At 43.6% G+C, this 24,997-nt stretch overlaps 1 protein-coding gene across 1 annotated transcript; it reads right to left on the bottom strand.

The window, feature by feature from the left end:
• Positions 1 to 6,550: 6,550 nt before the first annotated feature.
• LOC307109033 (mas-related G-protein coupled receptor member X1-like) lies at positions 6,551 to 7,555 on the bottom strand (the record flags this gene model as incomplete). Its single annotated transcript, XM_079787540.1, has 1 exon — positions 6,551 to 7,555. Exon 1 carries the CDS (start codon positions 7,532 to 7,534, stop codon positions 6,551 to 6,553), a length of 984 nt encoding a protein of 327 aa, XP_079643666.1. The 5' UTR covers positions 7,535 to 7,555.
• Between the last annotated feature and the right edge of the window lie 17,442 nt (positions 7,556 to 24,997).

Raw genomic sequence — 24,997 nt, 5'->3', positions numbered from 1 at the left:
TGACATGTGCCCTGGAGGCAGGAGAAGAGTCTGCACTGGTCCTGTGGATGACAACAGGGTTCTGAGTTCCCCAGTACTTGTGTTCTGGGAGAGTGGCTTTGTTTGACAGCAGGCTGTCAGAAACCCCAGGGAAATCTCTGTGACTGAGAGTGGTCTACTCACCAGGGAGAAAGGAGGTTATGACTTAGGCTCATGAAGGGAATGAGACCCCTTGTTAGGACAGAGTGAGGACATACAAAGCTCTTATATTAGAAATGTCCCAGTGTGTCATCTTTATGGGAATAGACAGTGATTACTCTTCCCACTGTTGAGTTCCCAGGGCCCAAGTCTGTGTGGGAACACAATGGGGCAGTTAATAAAATTTTAATCCACAAATGAATGAATGCATGAATGAACGAATGAGGAGCCCAAGGGAAGAAGAAAATTTGGATTGAATAGAATATAATAAATTTTTAAATGAAGAATTTTAAATGAAAAACAGAAGTCAGCACTTGTAACTCCATCACCAAAAAACACATATGTAACAAAAACAAAATTCCAGTTCTAAGTATTCCTTCTGTGAAACGCTCTTGTGTGTTTGAAAGAATATTTTTATGCCTGTAGACACCTCCTATCAAGTGGGAAAGGATTCAGGACTGAATTAAATTTCTCTGCATTTTAGAGGAGAAAGAAGTCATTTTGGGAAGGAGAGACAGAGGTGGCCAGGGTGTGAATAGAGGTAGTTGAGACAGAAATACAGAAGGGGCATTATTAAGTGGTTTTCCTATGATACGTGTAATGGGAAACCCACTCAATTGTCCCTGCATTTGATTTGGAGTAGAGATTTCCTTGCAGAACAAATCATTTTTGTAAGAGAATTCTCCTGGTGGTGGTGCAGATAAGAAGTGCTTAGTTCTATTTTACAAAGGGCTATGGATGAATAGAGGGAAGCTCTTGCAGCATTTAGGTGAGAAACACAAACCAACTCACACATAGGTGAAGAGTAGCAGCTGATGAGTGCTTACATGGTATTACCTCTTTTAATACTCCTAATAGCCCTATGAGGCCAGTACTATGCTCACTCCTATCTGGCATAGAAGAAAAGACAAGCACAAGGAGGTTGAATGACATGCTCCCGTTCTCACGTGCACAAGTGGAAGATCCTGGATCTGGACCCACAGGTCTGTGTTAGAGTCTTCGCCCTTCACCTGCTCTGCAGCCCACTACTAGGGTGGTTTTTCCAGTACACATAGCGGGTGGTGGCACAAGAAGCAAGTAACTCTTAGGGCAAATGTAGCATGGGAGCTCATTTGTGTGTTTTATTAAACTGGAATAGGCACAAGTTATTTCACAAATAACAAAGAGGTGAAGCTTATAAAGTGTGGAGGAAGAAGTGGGTCGAATCTAGCTGAGAACAGACCAGAGATTGCAGGAGCTCCTTCTTGCCTCTGGACAGACCCAATCAGTCAATTCTTGCCAGGTTCAGCCTGGGCAGGCTCACCCAGTAGAATCGAACCCGCTACCCTTCCATCTGTGGGCTGCCACTCTAACCCCTGAGTCAAACCTGCTAGGGCTTGTCTCCCTATTTAAACTCAAAACTCAATAATGATGACTAGATCTGTCTGGGTTTTGTCTTTTTTCTTTGTTGTGATAGTTCACTACTGTATCCCTGGCATCGAGCACATGTCCCTTAGAGACCATCTGTTATAATATCATCCTTTATCACAGGAAGAAGCTGAGGCCGAAAGAGCCAACGGATTTCCCTGAGATCACAGGGTGAACAGCAGTTCCAATGCCAGCCCTGGTCTCCTGGAGCCCAGCCTGAGGCTTTACCACTGTTCTCTGGCTCATTGTGGGGTGAGCACCTGAGTAAAGTCTTCATGTGAACTCAGAACACGAGAGAACTGCAGGAGTGCAGAAAATACTAGTTGCTCTAAATACCACTTCCTATTCTCTCACATAATAGGTCTGACATTTTTATACCAGAATATGGATTTTAATCCCAGTTTCCATTCCCGTTTGTTGGCATCATGTGACCAGGTGGTAGCCAATGGGAGGTGAGCACAAGTTATGTAACCAATTAGGTTGTGCTTTTCCTTCCCCTCTTCTTCTCTGGATGGAATGCTGATGAGTCTGGGAGCCCTGCATGAGAATGAAGTCTCCTCTCTAGGGCTGGGGAGCAGTGTCTGATGCCTTGAAATCACCAGTCAATTTCTAGTAACCTCTCTTGCATTTCCTTCTAGGGTTACCAAAATCATCAATTGAAATTCTTAAAAATATTTGTATAGAACCCCCTTTTAAAACAACGTTCATTCCATCTTCAAGGAATTTTTGATGAGAGATATTATTTCTAAGACGTGACACCCAGTAGTGGGTGCCAACAGATCAAATAAAGGAGATGTAATAACAAGTTGATCTAATCACAGTGAGAGAGAAAAAGTCCCCGGAAAAGCAACTAGGAAGAGCCTATAAGAAAAATGGATTCTCTTCATTTGATATCAAATTTCATTTCCAGCTTCACTATCCACCACTGCATCCTGGGAGGACACATCTCTTTGCCTCACCACTGGGCTCCCTTTCCCTCTGCTCCTGGTTGCTCTCAGGAAAGGGTGACACTGACAGCTGAGGAGGGTGATTGAGGTTCAATTCCCTGCCTCTCTGCTGTCAGGCTGTGAGTTTGCCATGGTGGTGTTACTCTACCTAAGGAAATAGCCCCTGTCTGTGGGCCTTTATTTTTGGTCATAGTGAGGACCACCGGTACAGCCACAGCCTTCCCTGTGTTCTGTCAACTTAACTTTCCCTTTATACTTCAGGATGTGCAATGGCATTAGCTCTTTATTATGATTTGTCTTTAGGGACCTCTGTATCCTCTATTGATTTCCCTTAGTCCTACTCACCCTTTATACACAGTCTTTCTATTAAATTGTCTTTGCCTTATGTGTTTGTGCCTTGTGTTTTTGGCTGGGACAGGAAAGATACATGCATAGAACAAACAAATGAACAAACAAACTCATAGAACAGCAAGGTAATATGTGAAACCTGATGTTATTAACAACAATTCACGTTTGAAAACAAAGTCTGTGAAGCAGAAAGGACCTAGGTCTCTCACAGCCTATGCTACCAGCATCCAAAGCTTTCCTGAGGGAGCTTCATGTCTCTGGACTCTCCTTCATGGATGCTCATGGCTACTTGCATGCTGCGCCCCAAGATGCACTCGTGACCATGTGGATTAAGGGAGAGAAAACAAAACTGACATTGAAAGAAGATAGTTCTGAGTGGACTCTTACCTGAGCACCATCTTCTGGTTGAAGGTGTTGAATAGAAAAAGAGGAGCTTTCCAGGGAGTGCTGAACACCAGAGAATGCTCTCCTACCCCTGGATTGGAGGTGTCTGGAGGAGCAGGAGTGGAACCTGATGAACAAGAGAGGCTTATCAAGATGCTGGGCAACCCCTGTGACTTCCTGCACAAGGGGCACTGGCAAGTGAGATTCTGGAGATGTGAGACAAGGGCCTTGCGAGATGTTTCCCATTTGCCCTAAGTTCAATGACTTATCTCTTCCTCTCCCCATTCTACCCCATCTGGTCCCCCTCCTGTGAGGAATATTTGAACTGGAGCCTGTTACTGCCCACTGTGAGCCTGTGCAGGAAGCCCACCCAACAAGCAACGTGAGCCTCCATAGCTAAAGAAGCGTTTGTTGGCATTTAGGGCTTTCATGGCCGAGCTCATCTGATCTGTTTCCATTTACTCCCAGGAAGAATTTATGCACATTAGTTTATTTCAGAGGACACAAGAGTATATAAAATAAAAATGTAAAGTCTCTCCTAATCTCAATCACCAATAGCAACCGATGTTTACACTTCTCATTTTAGCTCTTTTATAAGTTATTTTATAGCTTTGTGTAATGAAACCTCCTTTCTAGTTGTGACTTATCGATATCAACAACTGTGTATATTGTGTAGCACACCAAAGAGATAAAGAATGTAGCACACCACAGGCACAGATAAAGAATGTAGCACACCACAGGCACAACTTTAACAGATAAAGAATGTAGCACACCACAGGCACAACTTTTCACCTCTCTCTTTCCCCAAGGTATTTGTTAGCTAGATTATTTTCACATGATATGGGGACAAACAGTGTTTTTAGCTTTAGCTCCTATGACTTCCTTTCATGTGCTCATGCTGCAGCCAAATTGAGGTACATGACATTTCCTTAAAAACTTAACTATGAAGCATTTGAAACAATGAGAGAAACTTATTCACTCATTTCTGTGTTTACCCAACTCTACTAGTACTGTGTGCCAGATCCAGGCAGAGAAGATGCTGTGGACAAATGCTACCAGAGGACTTTTTGCAGGCCCAATTTCCTGACTGTGCTTATCTAAGTATATCATTTTTCCTAAACCCAGAGAACCCAATGAGATTAGAGGTAGGCCAACTCATTTATTCAAACTTTTACCCTGTAGAATGCCCCAAACCACAGCACTAAGCATGAATCTAAAGGGCCTATAGTCTGAGAGAAACATAGGGAATCTTCCTTTCATACCCAATCAGGTAGAACAATCTTATATAATAACGAGGTAATATGCAAATTGACCATCATTCCAACACACAAGATGGCTGTCCCCATGTGGTCAAAGATGGCCACCCCAATGTGGACACAAGATGCCTGGCACAAGATGGCTAGCAGGGAGGGCAGTTGTGGGTGATCAGGCCTGCAGGGCAAGCCAGTTGGTGGGGGGGATTCTGGCCTGCAGGGGAGTGCAGTTGGGGGGAACCAGGCCTGCTGGGGAGAGTAGTTGGGGGGAACCAGGCCTTTAGGAGAGGGCAGTTGGGAGCGACCAGGCCAGCAGGGGAGGGCTGTGGGGGGAACCAGACCTTCATGGGAGGGCTATTGTGGGTGACCATGCCTTCAGGGGAGGGCAGTTGGTGGTGACCAGGCCTTTAGGAGGGGGCCTTTGTGGGTGACTGGGCTGGCAGGGGAGCGCAGTTGGGGGTGACCAGGCCTGCAGGAGAGGGCCTTTGTGGGTGACTGGGCTGACAAGGGAGGGCAGTTAGCAGCAACCAGGCTGGCAAGGGAGGGGAGTTAGGGATGACTGGGCCAGCAGGGGAGGGCAGTTGGGGGTGACCAGGCTGAAGGGGAGGACAGTTGGGGGTACCAGGCCTCCAGGGGAGGGAAGTTGTGGTGACCAGGCCTTCAGGGAAGGGCAGTTGATGGTGACTAAGCCTGCAGGGGAGGGCTGGTTGTGGTTGACCAGTCTGGCAGGGGAGGGCAGTTAGGGGTGACCAGGCTGGCAAGGGAGGGTAGTTAGGGGTAACCGGGCTAGCAGGGGAGGGCAGTTGGGGTCGACCAGGTCAAAATGGAAGGACAATTAGGGGCAATAAGGCCGGCAGGGGAGGCCAGTTAGGGGCAATTGGGCCAGCAGGGGAGCAGTTAGGCATCTATCAGGCTGGTAGGGGAGTGGTTAGGGGGTGATCAGGCTGGCAGGCAGAAGTGGTTAGGGGCAATCAGGCAGTCAGGCAGGTGAGCAGTTGGGAGCCAGTAGTCCTGGATTGTGAGAGGGATGTCCCACTGCTCCTTTAATGGGATCGGGCCTTAATGGATAGTAGGACATTCCTCGAGGGGTCCCAGATTAGAGAGGGTGCAGTCTGGGCTGAGGGACACACACACACACACACACACACACACACACACACACAGACACAGACACCATGCACGAATTTCATGCATTGAGCCTCTAGTTTTCGAATGACTATCTATGACAGTGATGGCAAACCTATGACACGTGTGTCAGCACTGACACGCATAGCCATTTCTGATGACACGCGGCTGCTGAGGCGGCCACATGCCGAGGATGAAACATTTGCTGCTCCTGAGGATGAAACATTTGTGAAATAATGTTTTTTCCTCAAAGTGACACACTACCTGAGTTATGCTCAGTTTTATGGCGAAGTTTGACACACCAAGCTCAAAAGGTTGCCCATCACTGATCTATGATTTTGGACAGGGATTCTTTTTTTTTTAAACTTATTAAATATTACCTCAGAAGTCAATAATATATTAGAGGCTTCACATATATTAACTGTGGATGTTTATGAAATATTTGTTATATTTGGCACCTGGTGGAGTCCTTTTCATTTGTTTTCTAATTTATTCCCCACTATGATCCTATGAGTAGATGATTTCACAGCATTTTACAATGAATTAACTGAGGCTTGGAGAGGAGAGCTGCAGAACCAGGACTTCAGACCTGGATTTGTCTGATTTGGACAGGGATTCTTTCTGTTGCAATGAAGATTGTAAAGAAAAAGCATTCAATAAAGAAATTCAGATCACATGAGAAATTTATTGTTAATGTCAAGAACCACGGAGAGGTATAATGTTCGGACTAATGCTTTCTCTGAGAAAAAACTTGAATGGCCAGATAAAAAACAACCTATTTGAAGAGATTGGGAAATCACTGAAGCATTCTGAGGCTGAGGCTGAGAGAAGACTAGATACTTTCCAAGCTTGGCAGGGCAGCAGTGAGTCTCAAAGTTACTTCAGACTGATCAGGACACAGGCTCTTCATCACTGCCCCAGACTGGTTCCCGACATTTCCAGGGTTTCTCCAGGAAGGCTTTCTCCATGTTCATCCACTTCAGGAGTGTCCTGCAGAGCCCTCTGGAGAACCAGCCTCAGAGTGTGTCTCTGCTTCCACCATCGCTGCCTGAAGGAGCCAACGAAGAAGTAAATGATGGGGTTGGCACAGCTATTGATAGAGGACAGAAGTGCTACAATCATGGAAAGATGAAAGAGGGCATGAGATTCATTTGGAAACCAGACTATGAGGAACCAGTGGATGCCAAAGGGCAGGCCACAGAGGAGGAAGACCAGTACCGTGATCACAACGGTCATGTAGAGCCTGGTGGGCGGCACCCGGTGGGAGCCACACAACAATCTGGACATCAGGGCCAGACTGGACCCAGAGAGAAGCACAAATAACAAAATCAGCCACGCCACATTGATGAAATCCAACACTGGACACCAAACATGATACACATTCCAACTCTGGAATCCACAATAGTTCCCTTCCAGGATGCTCAGCAGCAGGGACAGGGCCCAGAGCAGGACGCAGAGGACAGAGGACATGTGTCTGGGGCGGTGGCAGCGGTACCAGATGGGCCACAAGACAGACATGCAGCGCTCCGTGCTGATGGCGCTGAGAAAGCTCAGGCCTGAGATATAGGCAAAGACTGACACAGGCAAGAGAAATCTGCTAATTACTCTAACAAAGTTGACGTCGAAAAGTAAAACTAGACTACGTATAAATCGGCAGCAGAGGAAGAGGAAGTCGGCCCCCGCCAAGTTGAGGATGTAGACAGAGAAGGCGTTCCTGCGCATGCGGAGGCCCAAGAGCCACAGCACCACCGAGTTCCCTGCCAGCCCCACCAGGGCCACGATGACTGTCAGTAATTGCAGGATTATGAACTCTGTATAATGTTGATGAATGGCCTGATCAATTCTATTGGTTGTTGTGAGGTTGGTCTCCGAGGCTGTGACAGTCATATCCATGCTCAGAAACGCTGCAGTTGTGGGCCTGGAAACAAAACAAGACTTGAGCACCTGCTCTGTGACCACTGACCCTCATGGCCACCCTGTCTGTGGCGAATGGAGGCTTCCAGAGGTTAAGATCCTTTCTGAAACACACAGTCTTGGAGTCCTGAAGCCTGGGCTCTTTCTACTGCAACACGGGCCCTGTATGTCCAACCTCTCCACTCACCATCCAGTCCATGATGTGTGTCCTGGAGGCAGGAGGAGAAGAAACTGCTCAGGTCCTGTGGATGACAACAAGCTTCTGAGTTCCCCAGTAATTGTGCTCTGGTAGAGTGGCTTTGTTTGACAGCAGGCTATCAGAAGCCCAGGGCAATCTCAGTAACTGTGAGTGGTCTACTCATCAGGGAGAAAGGTGGTTATGATTTAGGCTCATGAAGGGAATAAGACCCCTTGTTAGGACAGAGTGAGGACACGCAAAAGCTCTTATATTAGAAATGTCCCAGTGTGTCATCTTTATGAGGAAAGACAGTGATTACTCTTCCCATTGTTTTGTCCCCAGGGCCCAAGTCTGTGTGGGAACACAATGGGGCTGTTAATAAAATTTTAATCCACAAATGAATGAAGGAATGAATGAGGAGCTAAAGGAAGAAAGAAATTTGGATTTACTATAATATAATATTTTTAAAATGAAGAATTTTAAATGTACTAGTAAAAGAGAAGGCAGCACTTTGAACTCCACCACCCAAAAACACACATATGTAACAAAAACAAAATTCCATTTCTCAGTATTCATTCTGTGAAAAGCTCTTTTGTGTTTGAAAGAATATTTTTATGCCTGTAGACATCTCCTATCCAGGAGGGAGAGGATTCAAGACTGAATGAAAGAAGCCATTTTGGGAAGGAGAGAGAGAGGTGGCCAATGGCGTGAATACAGGTAGTTGAGACAGAAATACAGAAGGGGCATTATTAACTGGTTTTCCTATGATACATGTAATAGGAAAGCCTTGCAGATTGAAGCATTTGTGTAAGAGAATTCTCCTGGTGGTGGTGCAGGTAAGAAGTGCTTAGTTCTGTTTTACAAAGGGCTTTGGATGAAAAGAGGGACGCTCTTGCAGAATTTAGGTGAGAAACACAAACCAACTCACACATAGGTGAAGAGTAGCAGCTGATGAGTGCTTACATGGTATTACCTCTTTTAATTCTCCAGATAGCCCTATGAGGCAGTGCTATGCTTACTCCCATCTGGCATAAAGGAAAAGACAAGTACAAGGGGGCTGAATGACATGCTGCAGTTCTCATGTGCACAAGTGGAAGAGCCTGGATCTGATTGCAGAGGTCTGTGTCAGAGTCTTCGCCCTTCCCCTGCCCTGCGGCCCCACTACCAGGGTGGTGTGTCCTGTACACATGGGGTTGCTGGGGCAAGAAGCAAGTAACTCTCAGGGACATATCTCAAATGGCAACTCATTTGTGTGTTTTATTAAGCTGAAATAGGCAAATTTGGTAAATACAAAGAAGTGAAGCTTATCCAGTGTGGAATAAGAAGTGGGTGGAATCCAGCTGAGACCAGACCAGAGATTACAGGTGGTGCTTCTTGCCTCTGGAAAAACCCAACATGTCAATTTTTTTTTTTTACAAATATTTTTATTTTATTTATTTATTTTTTTAATTTAATAAATCTTTATTGTTTTGATTATTACAATTGTTCCTCTTCCCACCCCATTACTCCCCTCCACCCGGTTCCCACCCCACACTCTGCTCTTACCCCCCCTACCCCACTGTCCTCATCCATAGGTGTACAACTTTTGTCCAGTCTCTTCCCTCACCCCCCACACTCCTTTTCTTCCGATAATTAATTGTCAGTCCACTTCCTTTCTATACCCCTGCTTCTATTATATTCACCAGTTTATTCTGTTCATCAGATTTTTTATTCACTTGATTTTTAGATTCACTTGTTGATAGATATGTATTTGTTGTTCATAATTTTTATCTTTACCTTTTTTTTTCCTTCTTCTTCTTCTTAAAGAATACCTTTCAGCATTTCATATAACACTGGTTTGGCGGTGATGAACTCCTTTAACTTTTTCTTATCTGTGAAGCTCTTTATCTGCCCTTCAATTCTGAATGATATCTTTGCTGGGTAGAGTAATCTTGGTTGTAGTTTCTTGCTATACATCACTTTGAATATTTCTTGCCACTCCCATCGGGCCTGCATAGTTTCTGTTGAGAAATCAGCTGACAGTCTTATGTGTGCTCCCTTGCAGGTAACTAACTGTTTTTCTCTTGTACCCTTTCATATTCTCTCTTTGTCTTTTGCTCTTGACATTTTAATTATGATGTGTCTTGGTGCGGTCCTCTTTGGATTCCTTTTGTTTGGGGTTCTGTGCGCTTCCTGGACTTGTAACTCTATTTCTTTCACCAGGTGGGGGAAGTTTTCAGTCATTATTTCTTCAAATAGGTTTTCAGTATCTTGCTCTCTCTCTTCTTCTGGCACCCCCATATTTCGGATGTTGGTACACTTGAAGTTGTCCCGGATGCTCCTTATACTATCTTCATATTTTTGGATTCTTTTTTCTTTTTCAGTTTTGTGGTTTTTGCTTCTTTGTATTTAAAATCTTTGACTTGATTCTTGCGATCGTCTATCTGGTTTTAGATCGCTGTATAATATCTTTTATTTCAGTCAGTGTATGCTTAATTTCTACTTGGTCCTTTTTCATATCCTCGAGGGTCTCGCTAAATTTATCAGCCTTTCCTAGAAAATTCTTGAAAAACCTTATAACCGTGGTTTTGAACTCTATATCCGGTTGTTTGCTGTCCTCCATTTCTTTCATTTGTGATCTGTTTTTTTTGTCTCCGCATTTTGGCTGCTTCCGTGAATTGATAGAGTGGCTTTGTGTGCTAGGTGTGCTGTAGGACCCAGTGGCTCAGTCTCCCCAGTTATCTGAGGTGGACACTCTTGGTGCACCCTTTTGTAGGTTGTGTGCACAGTCTTGTTGTAGTTAAGCTTTGATTGTTGTTGGTATCACTGGGAGGAATTGACCTCCAGGCCAATTGGCTGTGAGGATCAGCTGTGTCTACGATTGTAGAACTTCTGTGCTGGAGACACCCTTATGAGACAAGACTTGCAAAAGCCTCTGTGCTCAGCTTGGATGGGGCAGAGTCTCAGGGCGAAGCAGACAGCATTAGTTTCCCATCAGCCCTGTCCTAATAGGCCCCTGTGTCTCAGTGTCCCATGGTAATTGTTGCAAACACCTCTGAGAGAAATCCGCCTTCGAGTTCCGCCCGCTGCCAGACAGTCCAGTTTCTCCCCAAATGAGTCTGGTTCTGCAAAGTCTCGCCCGGAACTGGAGTTCAGATCTGTCAGGAGCTTTAGTCTCCCTCTTGCTTGAGAAAGCCAGCCCCGTACTCAGTTGCCCGACCTCTCCACGCGTGCCTTTGTACCTCTGCCTTCTGCAATTCCTCTGAGTCTCAGTGTGCTTTTCTCTTTCCTTCTAGTTGTAGAATTTCCACTCAGCCAGCATTCCTGTGGTTCTGGATGATGTCCATTTTGTCTTTTAGTTGTAGTTTTGAAATTTTTGTGTGAGGCAGCAATTTAGGTGTTTAACTATGCCGCCATTTTGGTTTCTCCCCCCAATCTGTCAATTCTTGCCAGGTTCAGCCAGCACAGGTTCACCCAGTAGAATCGAACCCGCTACTCTTCAATCTGTGGGCACTGCTCTAACCACTGAGTCAAACTTGCTAGGGCTTTTAAACTCAAAAATCAATAATAATGACTATATCTGTCTGGCTTTGTCTTTTTTTCTTTGTTGTTGTTGTTCACTATTGTATCCTTGGTATCTAGCACAGGTCGGTCCCTCAGAGACCATCTTTTATAATATCATCCTTTATCACAGGAATAAGCTGAGGCTGAAAGAACCAAAGGATTTCCCTGAGATCACAGAGTGAACAGCAGGTCCAATGCCAGCCCTGGTCTCCTGGAGCCCAGCCTGAGGCTTAACACTGTTCTCTGCCTCATTGTGGGATGAGCACCTAAGTAAAGTCTTCATGTGAGCTCAGAACAGGAGAGAACTGCAGGGGTGCACAAAATGCTAGTTGGTCTAAATACCCATTTCCTTCTCTCTGACATAATAGTTCTGCGAGTTTTAGACCAGAAAATGGATTCTAATCCTAGATTCCATTCATGCTTGATGGCAACATGTGACCAGGTGGTAGCCAATGGGAGGTTAGCACAAGTGATGTAACCAATTTTAGGTTGTACTTTTCCTTCCCCTCTTCTCCTCTGGATGAAATGCTGATGTGTCTGGGAACCCTGCATGAGAATGAAGTCACCTCTCTATGGCTGGGAGCAGTGATTTGAAAGAGCACAGGTGTCTGATGCCTTGAAATTACCAGTCAAGTTCTAATAAACTCTCATACATTACTTTCTAGGGCTACCAAAATCATAAATTGAAATTCTTAAAAATGTTTGTATACAACCACCTTGAAAAATAATGTACATTCCATCCTCAAGGCATTTATGATGAGAGATATTATTTCTAAGACGTGACACCCAGTAGGGGGTGCCAACAGATCAAATAAATAAGATGTAATAATAGGAGAAGGATGATAGCTGCTGATGGGAAGGCAGACTGCCAGATAGTGCGTGAGTGAGAGAACAAAGGGAGAGTGTATGGTCGCATGGGGTGTGTTTGTGAGTTAAGGCACAGCTATACTCCAGGGGACTGTGGGGGATTGCCAGGCGGGGTTCCCCTGACCAGACAGCCTCCACTGCTGCTGGGATCCCTTCCGGAGTGACTGGCTCTGACACGGAGATCACGCCATCTTGAAGGGGAGAGTGGATGTTGTCCAAAACCTGAAAATTCTGGGACCCTACAATAACGGCACCCAGTGAATAGCTGCGAACCTGGGAACACCAGTCCCCAAGTGGTACGAGCACGCGGATTCGGAGGAGCTCTGTGCCAGCTCACGGAAAGGTCAGATTTCACCTGGGATAAGGTGAGGTCTGTGGTCCTGGCAGGAGAGAGAAATGTGCACACGGGAGCTGGAGGACCTGGGAAGTCTCCACCTAGAAAAAAGTCCATGGCTGTTGGGGCTGGCGTGATGCACGAATGTGGAAGGGAATCTGCAGGGCTGCTAACAGAAGGGAACTTTAAAAAGCAACCCATAGGTGAACTGGGTGCAAAAGGGCAGCCTGAAAAAAAAATTTAACAGTGTGCTGGCTGCTTAGACCCAAGGGGAAGAAAAGACTGCACAGACTTGTGCCACAGCACCGGAGTTTGTGCACTTACTCTGGCTCTTTTTCTCTCCTTTTTTTTTTTCCTCTTTAAATCTGTGCTTTTGATTACTAAGACCAATACATAGGATCACCCAATTGGGGACACTCTAAGAGACTGCAGGGGAAAGTTGTTTTTGTGGAACCTGGGGATCAGAGCAGGGAATAACAATCAGAGAACCAGTTCTGGGGCAGCCCATTCCCCCAAACTGGTATTCCCCCAAATCTAAACACTAGCTAGAGAGGCTATAGTCCTAGAGGTCAATCCAGAAACACTGCCATCCAGGGGTTGAATCACAAATTGACTCTTGTGTATACACAAATAAAGGAGTATAAGAAACAGAGAAATAATGCCTGCTTGAAAATAAGGACTGTGGACTAGAACAGTGGTCGGCAAACTCATTAGTCAACAGAGCCAAATATCAACAGTACAATGATTGAAATTTCTTTTGAGAGCCGAAAACCGACTTCTGAGCATGGGGCGCGAAGTTTCAATCTCACTGTATGTGCATGCCCACACGTGGTATTTTGTGGAAGAGCCACACTCAAGGGGCCAAGGAGCCGCATGTGCCTTGCGAGCCGCAGTTTGCCGACCACTGGCCTAGAACATTGAGGAGCAGTAGAACACAGGGAACTTCAATACTGTCCTGACTAGGAAACAGGCGTGCCAAACAGAACAGTAGAGGAAGTGAATGACCTTCACTACTGCAAATTTTTATTTTTATTTTTTTCATCTTTTGCTTAAGAAACTAAAATTTTTCTTTTTTTCCTCACTTGATTTTACCTTTTTAATTATTACATTTTTATTTTTAATCAGTATTATTACTACTAATATTTACCTTTTCTTTAAAGTGTAACTTTACTTTCTCTTTATTTTATTTTGGGAGTAGTGTTCTACATTCTATTTTCATCTTTCCTTTAGCATAATTTTACTCTATCTCAACTTTACCTTTATGCCATCACTCTCTTCCTCACTTTCCCCCTTTTGTTGTCCTGTTTCTCTTACCCTATTCCTGCTTTAGATTTTCCCCATTCCTTCTTTTTACCTCCTGTTAAAATTTCACCCTACTTATATATCTAATTTCCAATCCCCTGCACTAAGTCCATACACACCTCTCTCTTCTCTTTCTTAACTATCCAAAATTTTGTTCTCTCTGTCCTTTGTTGTTGTTTGCTTGATTGTTGAGTATATTGGTTTTTTTAATCCTTGTTTGTGAGATTGCTTTTTGTTTTCTTTTTTGTTGTTGTTTTTGTTTGATTTTTGCTTCTGTTTTCACTCACCTCACTTGATATTAGTTGTTGTTTGTAGTTTGCATTCATCTCTAGGTATTTGTTGCTGCATTTGCTGGGATTAGTGGCTGTTTTATTGGAGTTTTCTCCCCATATAGTTTCCCCCCCCTCTTCTTTTTTATTCTCTTTCTTTTCTCTCTTACTTTGCTTTCCCAATTTCATTTCTGCATTCCTTTTTTTTCTCTCTCTCTTTTTGTTTTTTTCTTCTCTTCTTCTTTCTTTCTTATCCCCTAAATCTTTTCCTCTGGTGGTCACCTTTATTAGGGGTTATTAGTATAGTGAATACATTTGTGTTCAGTGTCTTGTGCGTTGTGCCTTGTTGTGTTGTATTTTGTGCCTTTAAATCAACACAGGAGAGAGAGAACTACATAACTAGACACCCAGAGAAGAGAGATCATGGGGAGGCAAAGAAACAGCCCACAAATGAAAGAAAAGCAGGCATCACCAGAAAAGGAAGTAAACGAAATGGGGGAAAGCAACCTGTCAGAGAAAGAATTCAGAGAAATGGTCATAAGGTGGTTGAAAAAATGGAAGACAAATTCAATAATATGTGTAAGAACCAAGAGGAAATGAAGAAGTACCAAGAAGAAATGAAAAAATGACATTGCTGCTCTAAAGAACTCAATAGAAAGCATCAATAGTAGACTAGAAGAAACAGAGGACCGCATCAGTGAGCTATAAGACAAGGTAGGAAAAAATACCCAAGCAGAGCAGCTTCTAGAAAAAAAAAATTGAAAAGCAGGAGGAGAGTCTAAGAGAACTTTGGGACAACACGAAATGAAACAACATCCACATAATAGGGCTGCCAGAAGGAGAGGAAACTGAGCAAGGAATAGAAAATCTGTATGAAGAAATAATGACGGAAAAGTTCCCTGTCATTATACAGGGAAGAAAAAACTCACACAAATCCAAGAAGCTCACAGAGTCCCAAACAAAATGAACCCTAAAAGACCGACGCCAAGGCACATTATAATTAAATTGGTAAACACCAACGACAAAGTAAGAATCTTAAAAGTGGCTGGAGAAAGACAGAAAGTTACCTACAAAGGACCCCCATCAGACTAGCGACTGATTTCTCAACAGAAACACATCAGGCAAGAAGGGAATGGAATGAAATATACAAAGTCATGCAAAGAAAGCTTCTGAATCCAAGAATACTGTACCCAGCAAGGCTATCAATCAAAATTGAGGGTAAAGTCAGGAGCTTCACAGACAAAAAAGGACTAAGGGAATTTATTAAAACCAAACCAGCAATGCAAGAAATGCTAAAGGATCTGCTGTAAAAGGAAGAAATAAGAAGTAAAGAAGGAACTCAGGGGTAAAGAATAAAAATCAAGTACCTATCAATAATAACTTTAAATGTAAATGGATTAAATGCCCCAATCAAAAGACATAGGGTAACTGAGTGGATAAGAAAATATAACCCATATATCTGCTGTGTACAGAAAACCCACCTCAGAAAAAAAGACGCATACAGATTGATGGTGAAGGGATGGAAAAAGGGTTTTTCAGGCGAATGGAAAAGAAAAAAAAGCTTGGGTAGCAATACTTATATCTGTCAAATTAGATCTCAAAGTGAAGGACATAATAAGAGATAAAGAAGGCCACTTCATAATACTAAGGGGAGCAATCCAACAAGAAGAAATAACTCTGGTAAACATATATGCACCCAATACAGGAGCACCCAAATACATAAAAAAAAAAAACCCTGGAGGATATCAAGGGAGAGATTGACAGCAACATAATCATTGTAGGGGACCTTAATACCCCACTATCACCATTGGACAAATCCTCTAAAGAAAAAATCAGCAAAGAAACATCAATCCTAAATGACTCACTAGACCAGATGGAATTAATTGACATTTTCAAAACATTTCATTCCAAAGCCACAGAATATACATTCTTCTCAAGTGCACATGGGTCATTTTCAAAGATAGACCATATATTGGGTCACAGGCAAAGTCTCTTCAAATTCAAGAAGATAGAAATCATATCAAGCATCTTCTCAGATCACAATGGCATAAAACTGGAAATCAACTACAATAAAAACAATCACAAAAAAAATCAAACACATGGAGACTAAATAGAATGCTATTAAACAATGATTGGGTTACCAGAGAGATCAAAGAAGAAATAAAAAACATCATGGCAACAAACGACAATGAAAACACAACAATCCCAAATCTATGGGACACAGTGAAAGCAGTCTTGAGAGGGAAGTTCATAGCTTTACAAAACTACTGCAAAAAACAAGAAACAATAGTAATAAGTTACCTAACCCTACTACTCAAAGAGGTAGAAAGAGAGCAACAAGAAAAGCCCAGTGTAAGCAGAAGGAAGGAAATAATAAAGATCAGAGTGGAGATAAACAACATAGAGACCAAAAACAAACAAACAAAAAAACAATACAAAAGATCAACAAAACCAAGAGTTGGTTCTTTGAAAGGATAAACAAGATTGATGAACCTCTAGCCAGGCTCACCAAGAAGCAAAGAGAGAGGACCCAAATAAGCAAAATCAGAAATGAAAGAGGAGGAATAACAACAGACCACAGAGAAATACAAAGGATTGTTAAAAAATACTTTGAACAACTCTCTTCCAACAAACTGGACAACCTGGAGGAAATGGACATATTCCTAGAAAAATACAACCTTTCAAAACTCAATCAGGAATAATCTAAAAATCTCAATTGGCCAATAACTATTGAAGAAATTGAAGCAGTCATCAAAAAGATTCCAGCAAACAAAAGCTCGGGGCCAGATGGCTTCACAGGAGAATTTTACCAAACATTCAAGAAGAACTAAAACCTATCCTCCTCAGACTATTCCAAAAAATTAATGAAGAAGGAACACTTCCAAGCTCATTTTATGAAGCCAGCATCACCCTAATACCAAAGCCAGATAAAGACAACACAATGAAAAAGAATTACAGGCCAATATTCCTCATAAACATAGATGCCAAAATCCTCAACAAAATTCTAGCAAATCAGATCCAGCAGTACACCAGAAAGATCATACACCATGAACAAGTAGGAGTCATCCCAGGGATGCAAGGATGGTATAATATTTGCAAGTCAATAAATGTGATACATCACATAAACAAATTGAGAGATAAAAATCACATAGTCATATCAATTGATGCAAAAAAAGCATTTGACAAAATTCAACACCTATTTTTGATAAAAACTCTCAGCAAGGTGGGAATAGAAGGATCATACCTCAACATAATAAAAGCCATATATGACAAACCCACAGACAACATTATACTCAACGGGCAAAAACTAAAACCATTTCCCCTAAGAATAGGAACAAGACAGAAATGCCCACTCTCACCACTCCTGTTTGACATAGTACTGGAAGTATTAGCCATTGCAATTTTGCAAGAAGAAGAAATAAAAGGCATCAAAATTGGAAAAGAAGAAGTAAAACTATCCCTATTCGCAGATCACATGATATCGTACATAAAAAACACCAAAGACTCCATCAAAAAACTATTTGACTTAATAAATGAATTCGGTAATGTAGCAGAATACAAAATTAACACCAAGAAATCTATGGCATTTCTATACACCAATAGTGAACTTACAGTAAGAGAGACCAGAAAAGCAATCCCATTTACCATCAAACCAAAAAAAAAAAAATTAAGATACCTAAGAATAAATTTAACTAAGGAGGTAAAAGACCTATATGTGGAAAACTACACGACACTGAAAAAAGAGATAGAGGAAGACATAAACAGATGGAAGAACATACCATGTTCATTGATTGGTAGTATCAACATCATTAAAATGTCCATACTACCCACAGCAATCTATAGATTCAATGAACGCCCCATTAAAATACCAACGGCATATTTCAGAGACCTAGAAAGAACTCTCCAAAAATTCATCTGGAATAAAAAAAAAAAAGACCCCGAATAGCCTCAGCAATCCTGAGAAAGAAGAACAAAGTAGGTGGGATCTCAATACCAGACCTCAAGCTGTATTACAAAGCCACTCTTCTCAAAACAGCCTGGTACTGGCACAAGAACAGACATATAGACCAATGGAATAGAATAGAGAACCCAGAAATCAACCCAAACCACTATGCTCAATTAATGTTTGACAAAGGAGGCATGAACATACAATGGAGTCAAGACAGTCTCGTCAATAAATGGTGTTGGGAAAACTGGACAGATACATGCAAAAAAATGAAACTATACCACCAAGTTACACCATACACAAAAATAAACTCAAAATGGATAAAGGACTTAAACATAAGACATGAAACCACTAAAATAATAGAAGAATCCATAGGCAGTGAAATCTCAGACATATGCTGAAGCAATTTCTTTACCGATACTGCTTTTAGGGCAATGGAAACTAAAGAGAAAATAAACAAATGGGACTACATCAAAATAAAAAGCTTTTGCACAGCAAAAGAAACCATCAACAAAACAACAAGAAAGCCCACTGTATGGGAGAACATATTTGCAAATGTTATCACTGATAAAGGTTTAATTTCCAACATCTATAGGCAACTTATACAACTTAATAAAAGGAAGATAAATGATCCAATAAAAAAATGGGCAACTAACCTAAATAGAATCTTTTCGAAAGAAGACAGAAGGCCAAGAGACACATGAAAACATGCTCAAAATCACTAATTATCCGAGAGATGCAAATCAAAATGACAATGCGGTACCATCTCACACCGGTCAGAATGGCTATCATCAACAAATCAACAAATGGCAAGTTCTGGCGAGCATGCGGAGAAAAAGGAATCCTCATGCACTGCTGGTGGGAATGCAGACTGGTGCAGCCGCTGTGGAGAACAGTATGGAGTTTCCTCAAAAAACTAAAACTGGAACTCCCATTTGACCCAGTAATCCCACTCCTAGGAATATATCCCAAGAAACTAGAAACACCAATCAGAAAAGATATATGAACCCCTATGTTCATAGCAGCACAATTCACTATAGCTAAGATTTGGAAACAGCCTAAATTCCCATCAGCAGATGAGTGGATTAGAAAACTATGGTACATCTACACAATGGAATACCACGCTGTTATAAAAAAGAAGGAAGTCTAAACATTTGCATCAGAATGGATGGAACTGGAGAGCATTATGCTAAGTGAAATAAGCCAGGCAATGAAAGAAAAATACCACATGATGTCACTCATTTATGGAAAATAAAGAACATTATAACCTGATAAACAAAAGGATAGATACAGAGGCAGTAAAGCATCAAACAGATGGTCAAATTACAGCGGGAAGGCTGGGGAGTGTTGGAGAGTGGGGGAAAGAGATCAACCAAAGGACTTGTATGCATGCATATAAGCATAACCAATGGACACAAGACACTGTGGGGGAGGTGGGATGAGGGCATGAGAGAAAGAGTAGGGGAGGCTGGGGGAAGGTCAATGGGAGGAAAAAGGAGATATATGTACTACTATGTGTAATACTTTAAACAATAAAATAAAATTAAACTAAAAAAAAGATGTAATAACAAGTTATTCTAATCACAGTGAGAGAGAAAAAGTTCTAGGAAAAAGAACTAAGAAGAGGCTATAAGAAAACTGGATTCTCTTCATTTGATGTCAAATTTCATTTTCAGCTTCTCTATCCACCACTGCATCCTGGGAGGACACATCTCTTTGCCTCCCCGCTGGGCTCCCATTCCCTCTGGCTCCTGGTTTCTTTCAGGAAAGGTGACACTGAGAGTTGATTGGAGGGCAGGAGGAGGGTGATTGAGGTTTTAACTCCCTGCTTCTCTTTTGTCAGGCTGTGAATTTGCCATGGTGGTGTTACTCTACCTAAGGGGAGAGCCCCTGTCTGAGGCTTTTTTTTCAGTTATAGTTATGACCACTGCTACAGCCACAGCCCTCCCTGAGTTCTGGCAAATTATCTTTCCCTTAACACTTCAGGATGCCCAATGGCAATAGCTCCCTATTTGACTAATCTTTAGGTGTCTCATCCTTCTCACCCTTCCTGTACAGTGTTTTTATTCAATTCTTTTCAATTGTTCTATTTGTTTGTGCCTTGTGTTTTTGGCTGGGACAGGAAAGATACACGCATATAACAAACAAACTCATAGAACAGCAAGGTAATGTGTGAAACCTGAGGTTATTAACAACAATTAATATTTGAAAACAATGTCTTTGAAGCAGAAAGGATCTGGGTCTCTCACAGCACAAGCTACCAGCACCAAAAGCTGCCCTGAGGGAGCTTCCTGTCTCTGGACTTTCCTTCATGGGTGCCCATGGCTCCTTGCATGCTCCACCCCAAGATAAACTTGTGACCATGTGGACTAAGAGGGAGAAAACAAAAGTGTTTTTGAGAGAAGATAGTTCTGAGCCAACTCTTACCTGAGCACCATCTTCTAGTTGAAGGTGGTGAGTAGAAAAGGAGGAGCTTTCCAGGGAGTGCTGAACACCAGAGAATGCTCTCCTATCCCTGGATAGGAGATGTCTGCAGGAGCACGAGTGGAACCTGATGACCAAGAGAGACTTATCAAAATGCTGGGCAGCTCCTGTGACTTCCTGCCCAAAGGTCACTGGCAAATGAGATTCTGTAGATGTGAGACAAGGGCCTCATGAGATGTCCAATGACTTATCTCTTCCTCTCTCCATCTTACCCCATCTGGTCTTCCTCCAGTGATTAGTGTTTGAACTGGAGCCTGTCACTGCCCTCTGTAGCTGTGTAGGAAGCCCACCCAACAGGCAAAGTGAGCTTCCATAGCTAAAGAAGAGTTTGCTTGGCATTCAGGGCTTTGCATGGCCTTATTCATCTGATCTGTTTCCATTTACTCCCAGGAGTAATGTATGCACTTTAGTTTATTTTAGAGGACACAAGAGTATCCTATATAAAGAGGTATATGCAAATTGACCATCATTCCAACACACATGATGGCTGCCCCCCTGTGGTCAAAGATGGCTGCCCCCATATGGACACAGGATGGCCGTCACAAGATGGCCAGAAGAAGAGGGCAGGTGCGGGGTACCAGGGCTGCAGGGAGGACAGTTGTGGGGGATCAGGCCTGCAGGGGAGGGCATTTGTGGGGAACCAGGCCTGTAGGGGAGCGTAGTTGGGGGCGACCAGGCCAACAGGAGAGAGCATTTAGGGGTGACCAGGCTGACAGGGGATGGCATTTGTGGGGACTAGGCCTGCAGGGGAGGGCAGTTATGGGGCAACAAGGCCTGCATGGGAGGGCAGTTTGGGGGAACCAGGCCTGCTGGGGAGGGCAGTTGAGGGGGACCAGGCCTGAAGGGGAGGGCTGTTGTGGGGGGGCCAGGCCTGTAGGGGAGCGTAGTTGGGGGGACCAGGCTGGCAGGGGAGGGCCATTGTGGGTGATCAGGCTGTCAAGGGAGGGCAGTTAGGGGTGACCGGGCTAGCAGGGGAGGGCAGTTGGGAGCAATCGGGCTGGCAGGGGAAGGCAGGTGGGGGTACCAGGCCTGTAGGGGAGGGCAGTTAGGGGTGACCGGGTTGGCAGCAGAGGGCAGTTTGGGGGGACCTGTCCTGCAGGGGAGGGCAGTTGGGGGGGGGGGACGAGGCCTGCAGATTAGGGCAGTTGAGGAGGACCAGGCTTGCAGGGGAGGGCAGTTGGGGGGGACCAGCCCTGCAGGGGAGGACAGTTAGTGGCAACCAGGCTGGCAGGGGAGGGCAGTTAGCGGTAACCAGGCCAGCACGGGAGGACAGTTAGGGGTCACCAGGCCAGCAGGGAAGGCAAGTTAGGGGCAATCGAGCTGGCAGGGGAGCAGTTAGGCATTGCAGGGAAGTTGTTAGGGGGTGATCAGGCTGGCAGGCAGAAGCGGTTAGGGGCAATTCGGCAGGCAGGCAGGCTAGCAATTGGGAGCCAGCAGTCCTTGATTGTGAGAAGGATGTCTGACTTCCAGTTTAGGTCCGATTCTACATGCATTGGGCCTAAACCAGCAGTTGGACATCTTCTGAGGAGTCCCAGAATGAAGAGGTGCAGGCTGGGCTGAGGGACACCCCTGCCCCACCTCCCCTAAACAAATTTCGTGCACCCAACCTCTATTAGTTTATAATACTGTTTTGTATATTGGGAAGTGGCCAAGTAAGTAAATCTTAACTGTTCTCATCACAAGAGAAAAAAAAAATCTATGTGTGGTGATGGATGTTAACTAGGCATATTGCTATGGTTATTTTACAACATACACAAATATTGAATCATTTTGTTGTACACTTGAAACTAATATAATGTTATATGACAAATATATCTCAGTAAAGCCTGGCAAAATCATAGTCCAAAAGTACACACACATAGAGAAAAAGAATCTCCACTGAGATATTTTCACCTCAGATGATCATATATCCGTTAGTCCAATACCCTGTGTTTCAGGCCGTGAGGAAAGTGCTATTCTTATGGGATTGGCCATTCCAAGCAAAACTCTGCCTGAAAAGGGAATCTGCTCACATGAGCCTCTTTTCACAGACCCACACTGGTAGGAGATGCTGCCACACCCTGCCAGTTTAGTCAGCAGGCATGAAAACCTTCGTCTCCCTAGAAACAGGTCTCTGATCTTCCTATTTTTGGAAGATTTCATAAAGGAGTGGGAGCTGCGTAGGAAGTTTTGTGCTGCCCAGTCCATCAGGGGCTTTACACAGCATGTTTATTTTCTCCTCACTTTGTATGGAAGTTTTACACTCTCTGTCTATTTTCCAGTAAACACCAGTAAATGCCTTAGCTACGTAACACATTTGTGTAAAAACTAAAGAAATGAGTAGTTTTACCTTGTAAAAGTGTCCGCTTCTAGCACATTAATGCAGATTAGGAGAAGGTCTTCTTTCTGAGCTGAGAAGCCCTGACCTTGCCTTTGTGTGAAGAAAAATGTGCCCCTTCCTTCCCAGTAGTCAGAGCCCTGCACCTGGACACAACCAGCGGATTGTATGTGGGCCCCTTCCCCTCCTCTGCCTTTGTTTGGTGCAGTGGGCAAACCATACAGCTCACCCCAGAAGTCTGCCATACTCATGAACACCAAACACCAAGACCTTAGGAAACTCAACCTCTGTTTCCATCCTCCCAACCTACTGGGCCCTAGGACTGGATTTTGACTCTGTTTTCCCCAAAGACAATAAACAGGTATTGTTTTCCATAGTGTTTGTTCAAATGTATTTTCATAATATCCAATGTTTTTTCTCACCTTCGCATTTCACATCTCATGTCTTCCATTCCTCAAAGCACATTCGTCAGGAGTTCCTTTCATGAGAGTCTGTGGGTGGGAGCCATGCAGGGCAGCTCAGGGCCTGTGGAGCTGTCAGACAGGCACCCTGACCAGTGGTCCTGAGGAGTGTCCTGTCTAGAGGAATGTTTGAAGGAGAGCCAGATGGAGACTGGACAGTGTGGCCTGGGAAGGAGGTCCTGTCCACCTGGAGAGCAGTGGAGGCCTGCCTTCCATACCCTGTGGAATGACTGATTCTCCCCTGCCTTGCAGCGACCTGAGTCAAGGGGCAAGGCTGTGGGCTGGAAAACCTGGGCCTCTGTGGCTGAGTCTGGCAGGGGAGAATCAGTCATTGATTTGGCCTGGTCAGAGCCTGGGAGGAGGCTTTGCCCAGTGAGGGCCAGCAGCACTGGAAAAGTGGAGTGCCACTGAGCCAAACAGGCTAGGGCTTTTTTAAATTAAAAGTTTAATGGTTTTTATTTTTATTTATTTATTTTTAATCTCACCTGAGGATATTTTTCCATAATTGTTAGATAGAGAGGAAAGGAGGGGGAGAAAAAGAGAGAGAGGGAGAGAAACATCTATGTCCGCAGGAACACTAACCGGGTACATAACCTGCAGTCAAGGTACATGCCCTTGACCAGAATGAAACCTGGCACCCTTCAGCCTGTGGGCCAACACTCCATCTACTGTTCTAAACCGGCATGGTTTTGTTTTGTTTTGTTTTGTTTTGTTTTGTTTTGTTTTGTTTTAGTCTCTATGTCATTTACTTCCAGCCTGACTTGCAACAGAAGTTACCTCCAGTCCACATCTCTGGTAAAGTCAAAGTCTACCTTTTTATTTGAAAACTGATACCTGAGCACAAATGGCATGTGATTCAGGCTGAGGCAACCTCCTAATCTCACTATTTCTTGGATTGCCTAGACTGGGCTTGTGACCCAAGTTTCTCAGGGAGTCATCATGAAAATCTAGATTCCTAAACTGCAGGTCTAGTGATCCAAATCTAGCACACACAGGTTCTGCATTTCTGCATATTCCAGGGTCTCTGGTTGCTAAGTGGGCTGGGTGGAGACAGGGCTTCCTCTGCTGGACCAACGGGTTCGGGAATAGGTAGTGGAGCAAGGCCTGTGACCTAAGCTCCTGCAGGCACTCTCCTTGAAAAATGTCTTCATGAATTGTGTATTGGTGGATGTCAGAGTGTAGACTGGGGGCTGTTAGTAGATTTGGTATAGTGACTCTTGCTATTTCATAAATGGTAAAGCTTTTGCTGAGGATGTTTTCCAATAGGAGGAGCCACCTGGATCTATATTGTCATGCATCTCCTGGACTGGCTATTGGTCTTTTCATGATGGAGGCAAGGCAACTTAGAATTTTTAGATGACTTCTCCTCTGCTCCCCAAACATAACCCTATGATGGCATGTACCATATTGTACGACAGTGCACTGCACTAGACTGCTTTCTTCTACAGCTGGAGTTGATGCTGTCTTTGAATCTCTAAGGCCTGGCACAGGGGCTGGAGTATAGCAGATGCTCAGTTATTACTTATAGAAATAACAGGAGAGTGACTGAGTGAATTTGCTATAAAATGCATGCTTGATATATTCAACTGGATAGGTTCACTATAAAGATCTGTTAAAGAGCAATTATGAAGAAGGATATATTTGTAATATACATATTATATTATTACCTTGAATTCATTCACCACAAATAAAAGAGAGGGAAGGAATTTCCTTGGAGTGTGGGTCAGCATATAGAATTGCA

The sequence above is a fragment of the Cnephaeus nilssonii genome (assembly GCF_951640355.1).
Source record: "Cnephaeus nilssonii genome assembly, chromosome: 13".
NCBI lineage: Eukaryota > Metazoa > Chordata > Mammalia > Chiroptera > Vespertilionidae > Cnephaeus > Cnephaeus nilssonii.
This window is presented reverse-complemented; position numbering and strand designations above follow the sequence as displayed.